The following is a 17,230-nucleotide window of genomic DNA, read 5'->3' as shown; positions in this document are numbered from 1 at the left end:
TGATGTCTTTGGTTTTGTCAGGGTCATACTGGCCTGTAGAATGAGTTCATAAGCCTTCACTTTGAACTTTTCAATTTTGGGGGATAGTTTGAGAAAGACGTTAACTTTTTATTATTGTTTGGTGAAATTTTTATTACTGACTCTATTTCATTATTGGTAATTGTTCTGTTCATATTTTCTATTTCTTCCCTATTCATCCTTGGGAGATTGTGTTTTCTAGGAATGTACCCAGTTCTTATAGGTTTTCCATTTCATTGGCATATAATTGTTTGTAGGTATTACATATGATCTTTTGTATTTTTGTGGTTACAGTTGTAACTTCTTTTTCATTTCTGATTTTATTTACTTGGGCCCTTGTTTTTCATTTTTTTCTTGATGACTCTGGGTAAAGGTTATGAATTTTGTTTGTTTTCAAGGAACCAGCTCTTAATTTTATTGATCTTTTCTGTTGGGTTTTTTTTTTTTTTTGATATGTCTATTTCATTTATTTCTGCTCTGATCTTTATTATTTCTTTCCTTCTACTAACCTTGGGTTTTGTTTGTTCTTTTTCTAGTTCCTTTAGGTGTAAGTCTAGGTTGATTATTTGAGATTTTTCTTGTTCCCTGAGGTAGGCTCTTATCCCTTTAAACTTCCCTCTTAGAACTGATTTTGCTGCATCCTGTAGATTTTGTATCATTTTCTTTCCATTTTCATTTGTCTCTGGTATTTTTCAATATCATCTTTGATATCATCACTCATTGGTTGTTTAGTAGCATGTTGTTTAGACTTCATGAGTGTTTGTGTTTTTGCAGTTTTTTTCTTGAAGTTGATTTCTAGTCTCACACCATTGTGAGTGAAAAAGATGCTTGATATGTTTTCAGTCTTATAAATTTATTGAGACTTGCTTTGTGGCCTAGCATGTAATCTATCCTGTAGAATGTTCCATGTGCACTTGAAAAGAATGTATATTCTACTGCTTTTGGTTAGAATGTTCTATATATGCCTTACGTCCATCTGCTCTAACATGACATTTAAGGCCTGTGTTTCTTTACAGATTTTCTGATGGGATGAGTTGTTCATTGATGTAAGTTGGGTAGTAAAGACCCCTACTATTATTATGTTATTGCTTGCTTCTCCCTGTATGTTTGTTAATATTTGCTTTATGTATTTAGGTGCTTCTATGTTGGGTGCATTATATTTACAAGTGTTATATTTTCTTGTTGGATTGATCACTTTATCATTATGTAATATCCTCCTTTGTCTCTTGTTACAGTCTTTGTTTTAAAGTCTTTTTTGTCTGATACATGTATTGTTGCCCCTGCTTACTTTTATTTTCTATTTGTATGGCATACCTTTTCCATCTCATCACTTTCAGTCTGTGTGTGTCCTTAGATCTGAAGTGAGTCTCTCATAGACAGCATATAGGTGGGTCTTGTTATTTTACCCATTCAGCTATTTTGTGTCTTCTGATTGAAGTATTTAGTCTATTTACATTTAAAATAATTGTTGATACATGTGTACTTATTGTGATTTTGTTAATTGTATTCTGGTTATTTTTGTAGTTCTTGTTTATTTCTTCTTTGCCCTCTTCCCTTGTGATTTGATGACTATATTTAGTATTATGTTTGCATTCCTTTCTTTTATGTATATGTGTGTCTATTATAGAATTTTCTTTGTGGCAGCCATGAGGTTTATTTATAGAAATCAACATATATCTGTGAATATTTTAAGTTGCTGATCTCTTAATTTCAGACACATTTTACCACACTGCATTTCCCCCCACACACATTTACTGTTTGTGACATCATACTTTACTTCCTGTTGTTTTATGTATATTTTAACTACTTATTGTGGCTATAAGTGTTTTGACTATTTTTGTCTTTTAACCTTGAAATTAGCTTCACAAGTGGTTGATCTACTACCTTTACTGTGCCTTAATCAATGAGATTTTTTCTTTCACACTTTTAATATTTCTAGTTGTGGCCTATTTTCTCCTTAGAGAAGTTTCTTTAATATTTCTTCTAAAGTAGTTCAGTGGTGCTGAACTCTTTTAGTTTTGCTTATCTTTTAAGCTCTTTATCTCTCTTTCAAATCTGACTGATAGTCTTGCTGAGTAGAGTATTCTTGGTGGTAGGTTTTTTTCCTTTCATCATTTTAAATGTATCGTGTGACTCCCCTCTGGTCTGCATAATTTCTGCTGAATAGTCAGCTGACATTCTTAAGGGATTTTCTTATTTGGTACTAGTTGCTTTTCCCTGCTGCTTTTTACTATTGAATTGATGAGTTCTTTGTATATTCTAGATACAAGTCCCTTACATATATGTGATTTGGAAATATTTTCTACCATTCTGTGAGTTGTTTTTTTAATTTTTTGTTATCCTTTGATGCATAAAAGTTTTCAATTTTGATGTCCAATTTATTTTTCTTTTGTTGCTTATACTTTGATGTAAAACCATTGTCTAATACAAGATTACAAAGATTTACTTCTATATTTTCTTCTAAGAATTCTGTATTTTAGTTCTTAAATTTATGTCTTTGATCCATTTTGAGTTAATTTTTATGTATGCATATGTAGGATTGAAATTAATTATTTGCATATGGATATCCTGTTGTGTCAACACAATTTGAAAGACTGTTCTTTCCCCCTTGAATTTGCTTGGCAACATTGTCAAAAATCAATTATCTGTAAATGTGAGTATTTATTTCTGGAATGTCAGTTTTATTGCATTGATCTTTATGTCTCTGCTTGTGCGTGTACCATTGTTTTAATTACTGGTGCTTTCTAGTAAGTTTTAAAATTGGGAATTATAAGTCTTCCAGCATTATTCTTCTTTTTCAAGATTATGGGTTTCTTAAATTTAATAGGAAGTTTAGAATCAACTTCTCAGTTTATGCAAAGAAGCCAGCTGGAATTTTGATGGAGATTACATTGAATCTGTAGATTAATTTGCAGAGTATATTAGTTTGCTAGGGCTGCCAGTCACAGACTGAGTGGCTGAAACAACAGAAATTGACTTTCTCACAGTTCTGGAGGGTAGAAATTCAAGATCAAGATATCGGCAACTTTCTTTTTTCCTGTGGCCATGAGGGAAGAATCTGTTCCAGGACTCTCTCCTTGGCTTGTGGATGATGGCTTTTCCTTTGTGTCTTCACATGGTCTTTTCTCATGCATATGTGTATCCTATTCTCCCCTTCTGATAAGGTCATATTGGATTACGGCCTGCACATACGACCTCATTTACCTTAACTACCTCTTTAAGAGCCCTGTTTTCAAATACAGTCATATTCTGTGGTACTGGGGATTAGAACTTCAACATATGGTGGGTAGTGTATAGCTTAGTGGTAGCATGCATACTTGGCATGTACAAGGTCCTGGGTACAATTCCCAGTACCTCAAAAGAAAAAAAAAAAAAGAACTTTAGCCTACGAATTTTGGGCAGCCACAATTCAGCCCATAATAGGAAGTATTACCATCTTAACTTAGACTAACTACATTAAATAAGACTTAATAGTAAGTCTTCTGGCCCATGAAATGGGATATCTTTTCATTCCTTAGGCCTTCATTATTTTTATTCAACAATGTTTTGTAGTTTTAGGGTCTGTTTTTGAGAAAACCCAAGCATAAATACTCTCAAACTAAGAAAATAACTTCCTACATTTTCTTCAAATACTTTTATCCTTTATATTTTGAAGTGATCTTATTAAGTACAACAGAGTTGTTGTATCTTCTTGGTAAATTGAACTTTTTAAAAAAATCATCATCTCCTTTACCTATAGAAATACTTTTTTGCCTTGAGTTCATTTGGACTGATATTAATACAGCAACACTGGTTTTCTTTTTTGTTAGCATTTGCCTGATATATCTTTTTCTCGGTTTTCCGTTTTTATTTTTTTTATTTTTTTATTTTTTTTGGTATATCTCCTAGAAATGGCTGAAGCTAATTTTTTTTTAATTCAGTCTGATAACCCATTTATGTTAACAGGCAAGTTTGATCCATAGATAAGTATTGTGATTACTGATATATTCAGATGTTTCTATCATTTTATTGTGTGCTTTCTCTGTGCTTCTTTTGTACTTCTTTCTTGCCTTTCTTTGGATTTGATAGAGTTTTCTTTTTTCTTGTGTTCTCTTCTATTCATATGTAAATTAAACCTTCTTTTAGTAGTTACTCTTGAATTTTTGAAAATTTTATTTTTCAAAATAAAATATTTTGAATGGTTATTTTAATGGTTACTCTTAATATTTTAACAGAGTGTACAGATAGTATCTTTACCTTTCTCTTGAATATGACAAAAATCTTAGAATACATTTGTCCCTCAGTATCTGATTGGTTTCAGGACCTGCAAGGATACCAATATCTGTAGATGCTCAAGTCTGTAATATAAAATAGCATAATATTTGTATATAACCTATGAATATCCTTCCATATAGTTTAAATCATCTCTAGATTACTTGTAGTACTTAATATAATGTAAATAGTTGTAAATACAATGTGAATGCTATGTAAATAGTTGCCTGCATATGACAAATTTAAGTTTAGTTGTTTGGAACTTTCTGGGATTTTGTTTTTTTCCCTCATATTTTTGATCCGCAGTTGGTTGAATCCAACAGATGCAAAAACCATGGAATGTGGAGGGTTGATTGTACTTTGACCAACCTTTTCATCTTTCATATTATTGTTGCTTCCTGTTTCTATGTCTTTAATATCTGCTTTTATTTTTTTTTATCGTGCCTTCTTTCATTTATATGGTTAAATTTTTTAAAGTTTATTGAGTTGAATGATTATTTCTTTTGTTTTTCTTATATACTAACAAGTTTATTTAGGCTATAGTTTTCCTCTGAATACTAATATGGCTACATGTGTGATGGTTTTATATGGAGTACTGTTGACCCTTGAACACCTCAGGGTTTGGGGGCACCAACCCTGCATGCAGTTGAAAATGTTAGTATACCTTTACAGTTTGTCCTTTTTATCATGTGGTTCTGCATCCAAGGATTCAACCAACAGTGAATGGTGTAGTTTGTGTTTCTGAAAAAGATCCATGTATAAGCAGACCTGCACAGTTCAAACTTGTGTTATTCAACAGTTAACTGTGTTTTCATTATTGTTTCATCATAATCTTAAAATAGTTTTTAGCTTTCTATTGTGAGGGAAGAGCCGGGCTGGGCCTACTCGTAATTCCAAGTGTAACAAGTGTCGGATTACTGATCTGAGTTCCGCTGGGCTAACTCATAAATCTAAGTTAATAAGTGTTGGTTTGCTGATTCCCTGCTCATGTTTTTTTTGCTAGCCAGCTGGATTTTCAGAGAGACATATCTGGCCTTGAAATGTTAGTTTGCTGCCTCTCTGCCTCTACTTTTGTGATAATGATGCTGCTAAAGCTGTTCCATGCCTATTGGCCGAATACCCCAAGCTTGTAATTAACCCTATAAAACCTCATGCACACGTCTTGGAGGTGCTCAGAGCTTCGGAGCAGAAGCCCCTCTGAGCCCGCCGGTGTAATAAATCTGAGTACTCCAGCCCTCCGAGTGGTGCTTGTTTCTTGGCTGGCCTGTCGTTTCCGTAACATTTCAGCTCCTTTTAAATCCAAGTTATTTAGAAACAGCTTTTGTTTTAATTGAAAAATCTACACTTTTCCCAAGTAATTTCTGCAGTATAAGAGTAGGAAAAGAACTTAAAATGCAAATCAGCAGTCTTCTTTTCCACCCCTCCTCTGTCATAAAGTCCTGTGTTCTTTGAGCAACTTCTTTTAACTATCTCTATTTTCTCGTTTCACTAGTTTTTATAGTTATCTCTGTTATATTAAATACTATGCCTATTTCTCTATTTCTTAATTCGTGCATTTTAGAATTGTTTACTGTCTGTGAACATTCTACTTGCTTTTTCTCCTCCCAGTGTTTGATAGACGTATTGTTATTTTCAGTTTTTCTTTTGGTTGCATTTGTAATTTTAAATAATATATTTGAGTCTTTATTTCTTGTTTCATCAACTTTCAACTAAGTGTATGACTTTAGAAGATAGACACATTAGCATTTTCCAAAGTGATTTAACTTCCACTTTTCATGTCTCCAAGAAAGGTGTTAATGCTCCAAGTGGATTGTAACCTTTAGTTTATTTCTGATTTTCTTGAATGGTATTTAGAGAATATAGTCTGCATCATTTCTATTCTTGAGATTTTTTTTTGAATTTTTTAACATTCTGTGCATTGTCAACTTTTTAAATATCCCAAGAGTGTTTGAAAAGAACGTGTGTTATCTGTCACATACAGATGGGAACAAAGTTTCCTACTCTCTTTCTCTCTCTATCTGTCTAATCAAATTGATTATTTATGTAATTCATATCCTCCATACATTTACTTGTTTATCTTATGTCTGTCAGTTTCTAAGTTTAAATACAGATATGATTATTGTAGATCTTTCGATATCTTCCCGTATTGTAAAATGTTTGCTTTATATATTTGAAACTATATTAGATATATAAATATCTGTGACTGTTCTATTGTCTTGCTGGATTGCATATTTTATGAGTACATGGCTTCCGAGAATAAAGATTGTATTTCCCCATCTCTCTTGCAGCTTGATGTGGACATGTAACGAAGTTCAGATCAATTGGGTAGAGGCAGAAGGAGAATGTGAATGTTGGGGAAAGTATTATCATGGAGACAGTGTGCCCTTTTCCTACTCCTTTCTTCTTCCTGCTGGCTGGAATCGTACATGATAGCTGGAGCAGCTAGCTTTCCTTATACCATGATGTGAAAGCAGAGCCTGGGTGCCTGACACTGTAGAAAATAATCCTTGCAGTGTACCACTTATCTGCAATTTTCATGAGAGAGAAATTAACATCTATCTTGTTTAAGCCACTCTTTGGGGGATTTTCTGTCACTACCAACAATCTCTAATGCTAATGCTCTTTCTAAATTCTGTTCTAATAGTTGGGGTCTCCCCAAGCAAGTCGCATAAAACTAAGGAAATTATGCTAACTTAGAAAGGAGGTTCAGATGCTAGGCAGCCAAAGAAATGATAAATTATCCACTTCATTCTGATTGGTGCAAGGTGTTTGGGGTGAACTACAAAGTTAAAGGGAATAGTCCTTAAAAGAGATCACCCTCTTTTGACACCACTTGTAAGTTTGGGTGAGACAAAGCTTCCCAAAACTACCCACAGTTTCAGTAATTTTCCTAGCATTACTCGCAGAACACAATGAAAGCCATCATATTCCTGGATATGACAGGAAAAGATACGTACTAAAATCAGCCAAGGGAAGATGTGTACAGGGCAGAGTCCAGGTCAGTTCATAAAATGGAGCTTGTGTTGTCCTCTCCTGTGGGGTCAAGACGTGTTACTCTTGGCCTTGATGTAGAGTACTTTGCACAACCAGGAAGCTCACCTGAACCCCAGTGTTCAGAGTTTTATTGGGGCTCCATTACATAGGTGTGGTTGATTGACTGCGTGGTTGATCTCAGTCTTAAGTCTGCAGGTGGACTGATACCCAAAGCACCTGTTCTGAATCACACTATTGGTCTTTCTGGTATGGCCAGTCCCTATGCTAAGGTGTGGACAGTGCCGATCCTAAATCATCTAGTGTGACGCAAGGCCTCTGGGCAAAGGTACTGGTATCAGGCATAACATTCGGATAGCCTAGAGATTAGCCGAGGGTAAAGGTCATGCCTCTCTTTTGGTAGTGTTGATTCTTCAATACATAATTGGGAATTTTTTATGAATTTCTTTTCACTTCTGTACAGAGCCTTTTAATCTGAAGCCAGAAGTTGTCTGTACATTCTTAGCCTCATCTCATGTGACCACATGCATCCTGAGTATAGAATTACTTTATTCTGTGGCTGTGTTTTCTCTTATCCTGAATTCTTAAAGCTAAGTAAACTTGGTGCTGAGCGAAGCCTATTCTGTTTTGTAATTTGTTAATCTAAAACCAACACCACTGGGGGTGGGAGAGGGATAAAGAGTTTGGGGTTAGCAAACACAAACTACTATATATAAAATAGGTATACAACAAGGTCCTACTGTATAGCAAAGGGAACTATATTCGATATCTTAATAATAAACCATAATGGCAAATAATATGAAAAAAATATATAACTGAATCACTTTGCTGTATACCAGAAACTAATACAACATTGTAAAGCAACTATACTTCAATTAAAAAAAAAAAAAGACCATTGCTGCTAGTAGAACACAGTGTGTGTTGCAATCTTCTCTGCCTTAATTTTTTCTCATACATTTCCAACCTCTCGTTTTAGCAAAATTATGAGAGATTTTCTTAACTCTTCCTTCTGAATTCCTAATTTGGCTGTTAGCCATTGTCCGTTTTCTTTTTTTCAGCTCATCTACTGAATTGTATATCTCAGCGATCATAGTTGTAATTTCCAATAAATTATTTTTCTCCGATTTTTAAAAATTTTCTTCTCTTCCAGTAAAATATTCTCAAATATAAAATCTGAGGATGTCAGTGAGGATTTTTTTCTAAATTATATGTGGTTCTGTGGATTATCTGTGTTTACTCCTGGGTCAGTGGTTGTTTGCTCATTGTATTCCTTATGGTTCATGCTGTTGGTTTTCCTCATGGTCCATTTATATTTATGAATGAAGGGTTAGAGTCATTGGTTTAGATAGCTTGCATGTTTCTTCTGCAGTTGTAGAAATCTTTTTTCTCCAACAGGCCCCTTCCTGAATGGCAAGTGACTGTAGGTTCTATATAAATGTATGAGGTGTATTAATGTCACTAACAGGCTTAACTTCAGGTTTCTGAATATGCTGGCTCACTGGGGACAACTCCCCTGTCCTATTTTTAAAAAAGAGGACTTTATTCTTTTTTTTCTTGAACTGGAGGTATTTAGTTTAGTCCCCCCTTTGGACAGAGCTGCCTCCCCCTCCTCATTGTGGAGATTTGAAGCCTGTATATTTACCAGTAGGATATTCCCCCAAGCAAATTCTTCACATTTTATTGAGTGTGGTCTCAAGTGTTACCTGGGGCTTAATGCTCCAGGACCTGTAGCTCAGTTAGGATGTGTTTGCCAAAGAGCATGACTGGTTCCCAATGCCACAACCATCCTGGATGCACTTTTAAATTAATCAACACCACCAGTTTATTTCCCTTTCCTGGAAAATAGGATGACAATATTTCCCAGTCTCCCCTGTGGTTTTGTAGGTTTAGATGACTAAGTTCTACAAAAGGAATGACGGCAAAAATGATACCCCTTGGGCTGGTCATAAAACACGATTCCTTCTATTTCCTTTCCTTGGCAATTTTGGAACCTAACACAGGCGTTCCAGTTGGCAGAGCTACATCTTAGAAAAAGGTCAGCTCTGTAAAGCAAGGCTTAAAGAGGTGCTACTGAAGATTGGTGCCCAACTTGCTTCAAAATGTGAGGAGAGTGACAAAACTTGGGTGAATCCAAGATGTCCTTCAGTAGGTGAATGGAAAAACAAACTGTAGTACTTTCAGACAATTTAGTATTACTCAGCAATAAAAAGAAAATGAGGTATCAAACTATGAAAAGACATGGAGGAATCTTAAATGCATATTACTAAGTGAAAGACACTAATGTAAAAAGGCTACATTCTGTATGATTCCAACTCCATGACATTCTAAAAGAGAAAACATGGAGACAGTAAAAAGATCAGTGGTTACCAGGGGTTGGAGGGAGGGAGGGTTGAATAGGTGAAGCACAGAGGAATTTCAGGGCAGTGAAACTATTTTGTATGATACAGTAAGGATGGATTCATGTTATGACACAATTGTCCAACCCCATAGAATGTATACCACCTAGAGTTAAGCCTAATATAAACTTAGGACTTTGGGTGATAATAATGGATCAATGTAGTCTCATCAGTTGTAACAAATGTTAGGACTCTCGTGTGGGATGTTGATAGTGAGGGAGCTTGTACATATGTGGGTCAAGGGGCTGTGTAAGAAATTTCTGTACCTTCTTCTCCATCTACTATGAATCTAAACATGCTTAAAAAATAAAGCTTTTAAAGAAATAAGGAAATTTATTGGATAGTAAGTCAGGAAAAGTTCTGGCTTCGTATCTGATTGATTCAATAGCTCAGTGATGACACCAAGAACGGTTTCTTTTTTGTCTGCTCTGACATTCACAGTGTCATAAGGTGGCTGCCGGAAAAACTGGGGCTTCTTGCATCTTTATTCATATCTAGTGGGAGAGAAAACATCCAGAATTCCAAGTATGTCACCTAAGTCACACACTTTCCCCTGGACAGAATGTTGAGATGGACTTCAACCAAATAGGGATCACTGTCATTGCACTTGCCATCAGGGTGGAGTTAGCTTTTCCTAAAGCCCGTAGTCGCAAGAGATGGCCAATACGTGAATGAAAATCAGGAATTCTTAAAACAGGGAGAAGGGTAATGTTTGCTGGGCAAGCACTTGACGATATCCCTGAGAGCAGTGAAGGGTACCTGCTATGGTATTGATGGCTTTATAGAAGTTAGAATAAGAAAGGAAATTTTTTAGAATTTAGAGAAAGAAAATATGAGATTAATAGGAATTACAACTATCAATGGGACTAATTAGGAATTTGGAGGTTGACTTTTAGAAGATTGTTGTGCTTTAGATTTGAACTCAGAATTTGACATTAGAAAAAACATGTTAGGAAACAAAAAGAAATTAAGCACATAGCAGTATTGAAGATGAAAAAATTCTTCCTCAGTGTATCTTCAAATTTCAGAATCAAGTGGGATGAGAGACACTGTGGAAATGATTCAGGTGAAGCGTTCAGGTGATGCCATTCCAAGATATATCATTTTGGTATATTGATTATTTTGAGCTAAAGGCACTTGAAAAGCAGCAGGTACAAGAAGGGCACTTATCTTACTTTTCTCCCTTGAAAGCAGAAGATCCACCTCCCATGTGACAGCTGCCCTCCCTATACCAGGAGGAAAGATCAGTCTTATCACCAGAAACAGGAGTCAAGCCTGAGAGAATTCTGCATATGATGTTGTTAGAAAACTTCTCTTCCTTGAATCTCCCCCATATATTTTTTTCCAGTTTCTCCTCCCTTCAACGTAGTACATAAATACTTAGGTTTTTCCGCTTCTTGGGGCTTCATTTTCTTGTGGAGTCTCCTATGTACATGTAAAAATAAACTTGGTATGTTTTTCTCTTGTCAATCTGTCTTAAGTCAAGTTTATTCCCAAGCCCAGCCAGAAACCCTAAAAGAGTAGTGGTAAAGTTTTGCTCCCCTACACAGGTGAGATAAGATGAATTCACATGTATTCCTGGCAGGAATTTTGTTGATATTGGAATAGCAAGAAGTATTGAAATAGAGCCCAAAAGGATGTTGCAAAAATGGAAAGGGAGGCACCAAATCTGTGTCAGATTCCGAGAACCTCTTCTGGATGAATCTTTCAACCAGTATAGAAGATACAATACTCTTATCAGTAAGCTCATTCAGAGGGCTGTCCTGACCACCTGAATTGCTGATGAAGAGTAGAGATGCCACCAAGAGTGAGGGGCAGCTGACTGTGGGGCTGACGAAATCACCTCTTTTTCTACAGTAGGCAGGGAATCACCCAGTTTTTCTATTTTCAGGAAGTGAACTAAGCTCAATATTCTGTGGTAATATCACCATAAAACTAAGACAAAAAATGTAAGCAAAAAAAATTGGGCACCATTGGACTTTAATATGGAAGTAAAAAATATGTTTTCCATGAAAAATCAAGAAATTACACTGGTGTGACAGTTTACACATCCTTACAACTTCAGTGAGCTAGTTCACCTTTCCCACTGCTTTTCTCCATAGTTTCTAATTGGTGGCCTACTTTAAAGTTTCCTCCTCCACAAAGATGATTTTTTTTTATTACAGATATAAAGCCTTTCAATTTTGTACTGATTAATTTAGTGCTCTAGGATTTGATTAGCCAAGTTCCTGCAGACTTTATGATTCTTAGAGTTTTTTTTTTTTTTTTAATTGTTTAGGAAATATTTACTTCAGGATAGTTTTCTTTCAGGGACTTAGCATTATTCTTCTAAATGTCTATAACAATTTTTTTTTTAAAGTAAATGTCCTTTTCCTCCCAGAGGCCAGATGGCTCTGGTGGAGCGGGCTGGTGCTCTCTGAAGTCCATAAAACCCCCACTCCTGGGCTCTTCATATGCCTGGAGTCTACTGTCAGCCTTAACCCCCACTCCTGGATCCTCTGTGTGCCTGCGTTATTTCACAAAGAAGATAAAGAACGTTTCTCCTTGATATGTGTTTACCTTAACAGAACTAACCACCCTAAGAAATGGCTAATCTCACCATTCCCCAGGCAGACAGGCCTCACTACACATCCTGCCCTTCTTGGAGTCCCATTACTCAGAATAACCCCTGACAAGTCTTACCTCACTTGTAACCAATCAGGTACCTGTGCACGAGCTGATCACACAGCCTCCATCCCTTTGTGTTCATAGCCCCTTCCCCAATAAAAGACCCTGCATGTTCACTCCAGTGCTCACACAGGCACCTCTCATCTGTGTGGCCCACTGTTGCCTATAGCAGCATATCTATTAAACTTCTCCTTTGTTTCTTAAACTTTTCTTTGTCTCTGGTAAATTCTTTTACCACTCATGCACCAGCTTGCCATGTGCCTCAATAGCTATCATCAGAAAGAACACAAATAACAAATGTTGGCCAGGATGTAGAGTAAAGGGAACCCTCGTACGCTGTTGCTGGGAATGTAGATTGGTGCAGCCACTGTGGAAAACAGTATGGAGGTTTCTCAAAAAACTAAAAATATAACTACCATGTGACCCAGCACTTCCACTCCTGGGTATATATCTGAAAAAAACAAAAACATTAATTCAAAAAGATACATGCACCCCAGTATTCATAGCAGCATTATTTACAATAGCCAAGGTATGGAAGCAACCTAAATGTCCATTAACAGATGAATGGATAAAGAAGTTGTGAGATATATATATGCATATGTGTATATATATGCAGTGAAATACTACTCATCCATAAAAAAAGAAATTTTGCCATTTGCAGCAACATGGATGGACTAGGAAGGCATTATGCTAAGTGAAATAAGTCATATAGGGAAAGACAAATAATGTATAATATCACTTATATGTGGAATCTGAAAAATACAACAAACTAGTGAATAAACCAAAAAAGAAGCAGACTTATAGAGAACAAACTAGTGGTCACCAGTGGAGAGAGGGAATGGGGAAGGGGCAACATTGTGGTAGGGGATCAAGAGATACAAGCTATTAGATATAAAATAAGCTACAAGGATATATTGTACAATACAAGGAATATAGCCAATATTTTATAATAGCTATAAATGGAATATAACCTTTAAAAATTGTGAATTACTATACTGTAACCTGTAACACATAATACTGTACAGAAACTATACTTCAGTTAAAAAGAAACACCTGGATATGTGCAGTGAAAGAAATTAAATGGAGAAGACCTCCAATAAATAAAAGATAAAAAGGTTAGAGACACACACCCAGCATGTACACATACATTGCACCAGTGTTGGTAATGCAACAGGGGTGTCTCATACAGTGCCCCTGATGGTGTAGACTGACAGTTTCCAGAACGCATACTAAAGAGTCATAAAAGTGTTCATAACTTTGACCCAGTAATTTCCTTTCAAAGTTATCTCTCTTAAAGAAGTAATCAATGACACACACAAAGACTGAACACATGTACAAGTCCTGTCACCACAGGACCAGACTTTATAATGAAAACCCAACAACAATGTCAAGGCCTAATAATAGGGGATTGGTTAAATGAAGGATAGTAGCACCAATGGAATATGAGTCACTGTTTTTAAAAAGTCATACGTTTGAAGAATATAATATAAAAATGGTAAAATAATCATCATATGATATTAAGCAAAAAAGGATGTACATGTAATTGAGTAAAACTCAATACACACAACAAAACCCAAGTTTTCTAAAATACTCATACATATGCAGAAAATAAAAGGCTGGAGGAAAATGGAAATATACTAAAATGTTAAGTGTACTAGTTTCTAGTGAATGGATTATATGCAGCTCCTTTTCTACTGAATAATCTCTATTTTCTAAGTTTCCTATGAATTTTTATTACTTTAGATTCAGAGAAAAGGAAATCCTATCAGTTAAGACCCATACCAAAAGCCACTATCCCTCTGAATTCTTTACTAATTTTCACCTCAATAGTATGTCGTTTCACTCCTCTCTCCAGAATCCATGCCTCTGGCATCTCTATTCTGCCTTTTCTTACTTCCTCCCACCCAAAAGAATTTAAAGAGGAAATTATCTTGGGTCTTTTGAAATACATAGTCTACAATTTGAATGGGTCATTAATTGGCCTTCAAATCTCTCCTGCTTCTGCTTTTTATCCGTCATGATCAGCCCCAGAATCTCTAGAGAAGCCTGGCATTCCAGCTTGATAAACTGGAGGTTCCTTCAATATCTTGGATCACCCTGTTTACAGGCAGTAGTGGAAGGAGAGATATAAAGAGAGGAGAGAGGAAGGGAGGAGGGCAGATCACTTACACATAGTTAACAATCAAGGGAAGGGGTGTAGGCATCTTGAGGTGTCTGTCAGGTCCTGTAAAACCATCACAGCACATCAAGGCCAGGGTTCAAACATGGTTCCAGATCTACTCCTATATGTAATTTTAACATCTGGTACCCTGAAACAACCCCCATCCTGACACTGCAAGTCCAGGAATTCCACCGAAAACTTACACAGGAGAAAGAAGAGCCACTTCCTTTCCCTGTGGCTGGTGCTGTTATCCCACAGAGAGCATGGATGGGCTTAGCAAGGAGAGAAGAAACTATACGGGGAGACTGAGCCCCAAGTCTACAGGTACTATGCAGAGAATTTCACTGAGTCTCGATTTCGTCAACTGTAAAAAGAAGATGACACCTGCCTCACAGTGGTATAGAAGAAAAAGCTGACAAAACAAAAAGCACTATACAGTTTTGAGTTTCAGGGAAAAACAAATGTCAAGAATTGCTTTATTGAAAAAGAAAGTTGAGGCAACAGAACATCATAATCATAAATTAATGTATTTTTAAAATTTTGAACACATTAAACTTTAGAAAAGTTAAGTAAGTTTATTGTGGAATTACTTCTATCAAGTGTTGGGAATACTAAGTCATCATTTATTTGCAAGCTAATCATTATTAAAATCACTTATGAAACTCACCAAAATAATGTTTTACCAGCTTTCAAAGCAAATAAATCATAAAGGTACATATGTGTCAATAGGAACATAACTTAGTTTATCTGCACTAGGAGAATCCTTACTCATTCAAGGAGTAGCTATCAAAGAACTAAAAATGCATTTGCTTTGAAAATATTTAGTAGTTTTACATCTAAGTAGAAATCTAATTTAGTAACTGTTAGTAACTTTACAACTAAGTAGTAATCTAACTAGATTAGTAATTAATGTAACACATCCATTCTTAAAGGAAAAACTCAAAGCTGAATAATATTTTGATATTTTAAATGCTTTTCTTCCACAGTAGTCATTTATTCATTAATAAATTAAGTATTAAACAAATTAAATTATAATAATAAATAATTCAACAAATAATTACTGTGCACCAGTTGAGTACCAGGCATGGTTATCAGGTATTAGTTTTTTCCTTTCAGAGGTACAGCCTTATCGGTTGTGTGTTGTTAGATACTAAAAGGTATGCTTTCCTCCACCCGTTGTGTTTTCTGTAGAATCACTGTCCCCTCAAACAACTGAAAAAGTAAATAATTTATAAATATCTTGAAAACTTATTAGTAAGTCCAGTTTAACAGTGAAGGGGTGAAAAACTCTATGTAATTATTGAAAAGAAAAAAATCTACACAGACACACTAATTGTGGCAGCTGTTCCCAAGACAGATTAGCATCAAAGATGTCACAAAATCAGATAAAAGCTTACAGTTTTGCTGAGATTGTCCTCTTTTCCCTACCCAAGTGTTTGTGGAAGAAAGCCTGGAGCTGCTGCCAAGCATCCATCTGGGCTGTGGCATGAGCCCTGGGCTCCCCTCCCCAGATGACAGGACCACCCACCACGGTGTGTAGGGAAGCAGGGCACATGGGGAAGTAAGGAGGCTCAATATAGTGCCCCGCTCCTGGGTAACAGATGATCTGGGGCTTCTCCTTACCATGGGCCTGTAAGCGTTTAGAGGTCTCATTAGCAAAGAATTCACTCTTCCAGTTGTGGTCATCCTGACCTACCAGGAACAGGAAGGCGCTCTCAGCTCTTTCCAGAGGAATGAGGCTCTTCTGGTTAGGTCCTTCCAAAGGGCTGTTCAGGACCTCCAAAATGTCTGCAAAGCCATCTTTGGTCACCTTGATTCGCTTTGGGTTGAAACCCAAGGGAGGCAAGGTCTCACCTTTGTAGTGTAAGTTTCCAAGGGTATTGGCCACAGAACCATTGATTATGACAGCCGCGGTGATGCCCTTCAGGAACGAGGCCATGGAGAGGCAGAGTTCACCCCCCTTGGAAGTCCCAAGCAGCCCGACTCCTGGACCCTTTATCCTGAGAAAAAGACAGAGGAAAAAGGAGAATGAGTCCAAGAAAAACAGTGCAGCGGGTGAGTAGAGCCTGTTCTTGAGAGTCAGGAGGAACTGAGCCTGAATCTCGGCTTTCCCATTTACCAAGGTTTGCAGCCTTGGGATGCTGACTGTCCTTCCTCTCTACATTGCTTTCCACAATGTCTCCATCACCATTCTTGGAGACTTCAGCAGTCTCGTGGATGACTACTAAATACACTGGCCGTTCAGTTCCTTGACCTCCAAACCACCAATGATCTTTTTTTCTACCCCACCTCAGCCACACACTCCCACTGTCATAACCTAAACCAAGTCATCAATAAGGACATCATCTCCAAAATCTCAGGCCCAAGCATTCTACTCCCTAATCACCATCTCTCTTACTCCAGTTTAGCCATTCTAGTACTGCCCATCCCAAAGTCTCTTTGAGACTGACTACCACTTTCTCACTATCAGTACCTCGCTCATGTTCTCCATTCCCACCTCATCCAGCTAAGATTTCAAGCTTCATCGTTAATTTTGCTCCCTTGCAAACACTCATAACTCCTTTAATACCTCTCTTCCCTTGGTCATATTTGCCTGGAAAAGTACTAACCTCAGTTAAATCCACCTACTATTCACTTCCTCCAGGTCTGCATTTGTGCAGATGAACACTGATGGAGAAAAAAATCCATGCTTGTGTGACAGGTCTTACTTTCATGTCATGACCATGAATTTCAAATAAGCATCTAT

The 17,230-nt window shown here is 36.6% G+C and overlaps 2 protein-coding genes across 5 annotated transcripts in view; one reads left to right on the top strand and one right to left on the bottom strand.

The window, feature by feature from the left end:
- Window positions 1–10,129: 10,129 nt before the first annotated feature.
- The window catches only part of LOC102507701 (acyl-coenzyme A thioesterase 1), a 45,445-nt gene continuing 38,344 nt past the window's right edge, over window positions 10,130–17,230 (bottom strand). The window contains exons 3-6 of one of the 4 annotated variants that reach the window (XM_032482330.1): window positions 16,339–16,482; window positions 12,740–12,774; window positions 10,832–10,882; window positions 10,130–10,150 (exon numbers count right to left, since the gene is read on the bottom strand). In XM_032482330.1, coding sequence (XP_032338221.1) covers window positions 10,145–10,150; window positions 10,832–10,882; window positions 12,740–12,774; window positions 16,339–16,482 — 236 coding nt within the window. In that variant the 3' untranslated portion in view covers window positions 10,130–10,144. Of the gene's footprint in view, window positions 10,151–10,807; window positions 10,883–12,739; window positions 12,775–14,995; window positions 16,484–17,230 lie in introns of those variants that run through there. The other 3 variants (XM_032482329.1, XM_032482331.1, XM_032482328.1) reach the window with 3 other exon arrangements.
- HEATR4 (HEAT repeat containing 4) overlaps window positions 16,417–17,230 on the top strand; it is a 51,518-nt gene continuing 50,704 nt past the window's right edge. The window contains 1 exon segment of the mRNA XM_032482326.1: window positions 16,417–16,539. The gene's annotated coding sequence lies outside the window, so the exon portion shown is untranslated.

Source organism: Camelus ferus, chromosome 6 (genome assembly GCF_009834535.1).
Source record: "Camelus ferus isolate YT-003-E chromosome 6, BCGSAC_Cfer_1.0, whole genome shotgun sequence".
Lineage (NCBI taxonomy): Eukaryota > Metazoa > Chordata > Mammalia > Artiodactyla > Camelidae > Camelus > Camelus ferus.
The sequence above is the reverse complement of the archived record's forward strand: the minus strand, read 5'-3'. Positions and strand labels throughout refer to the sequence as shown.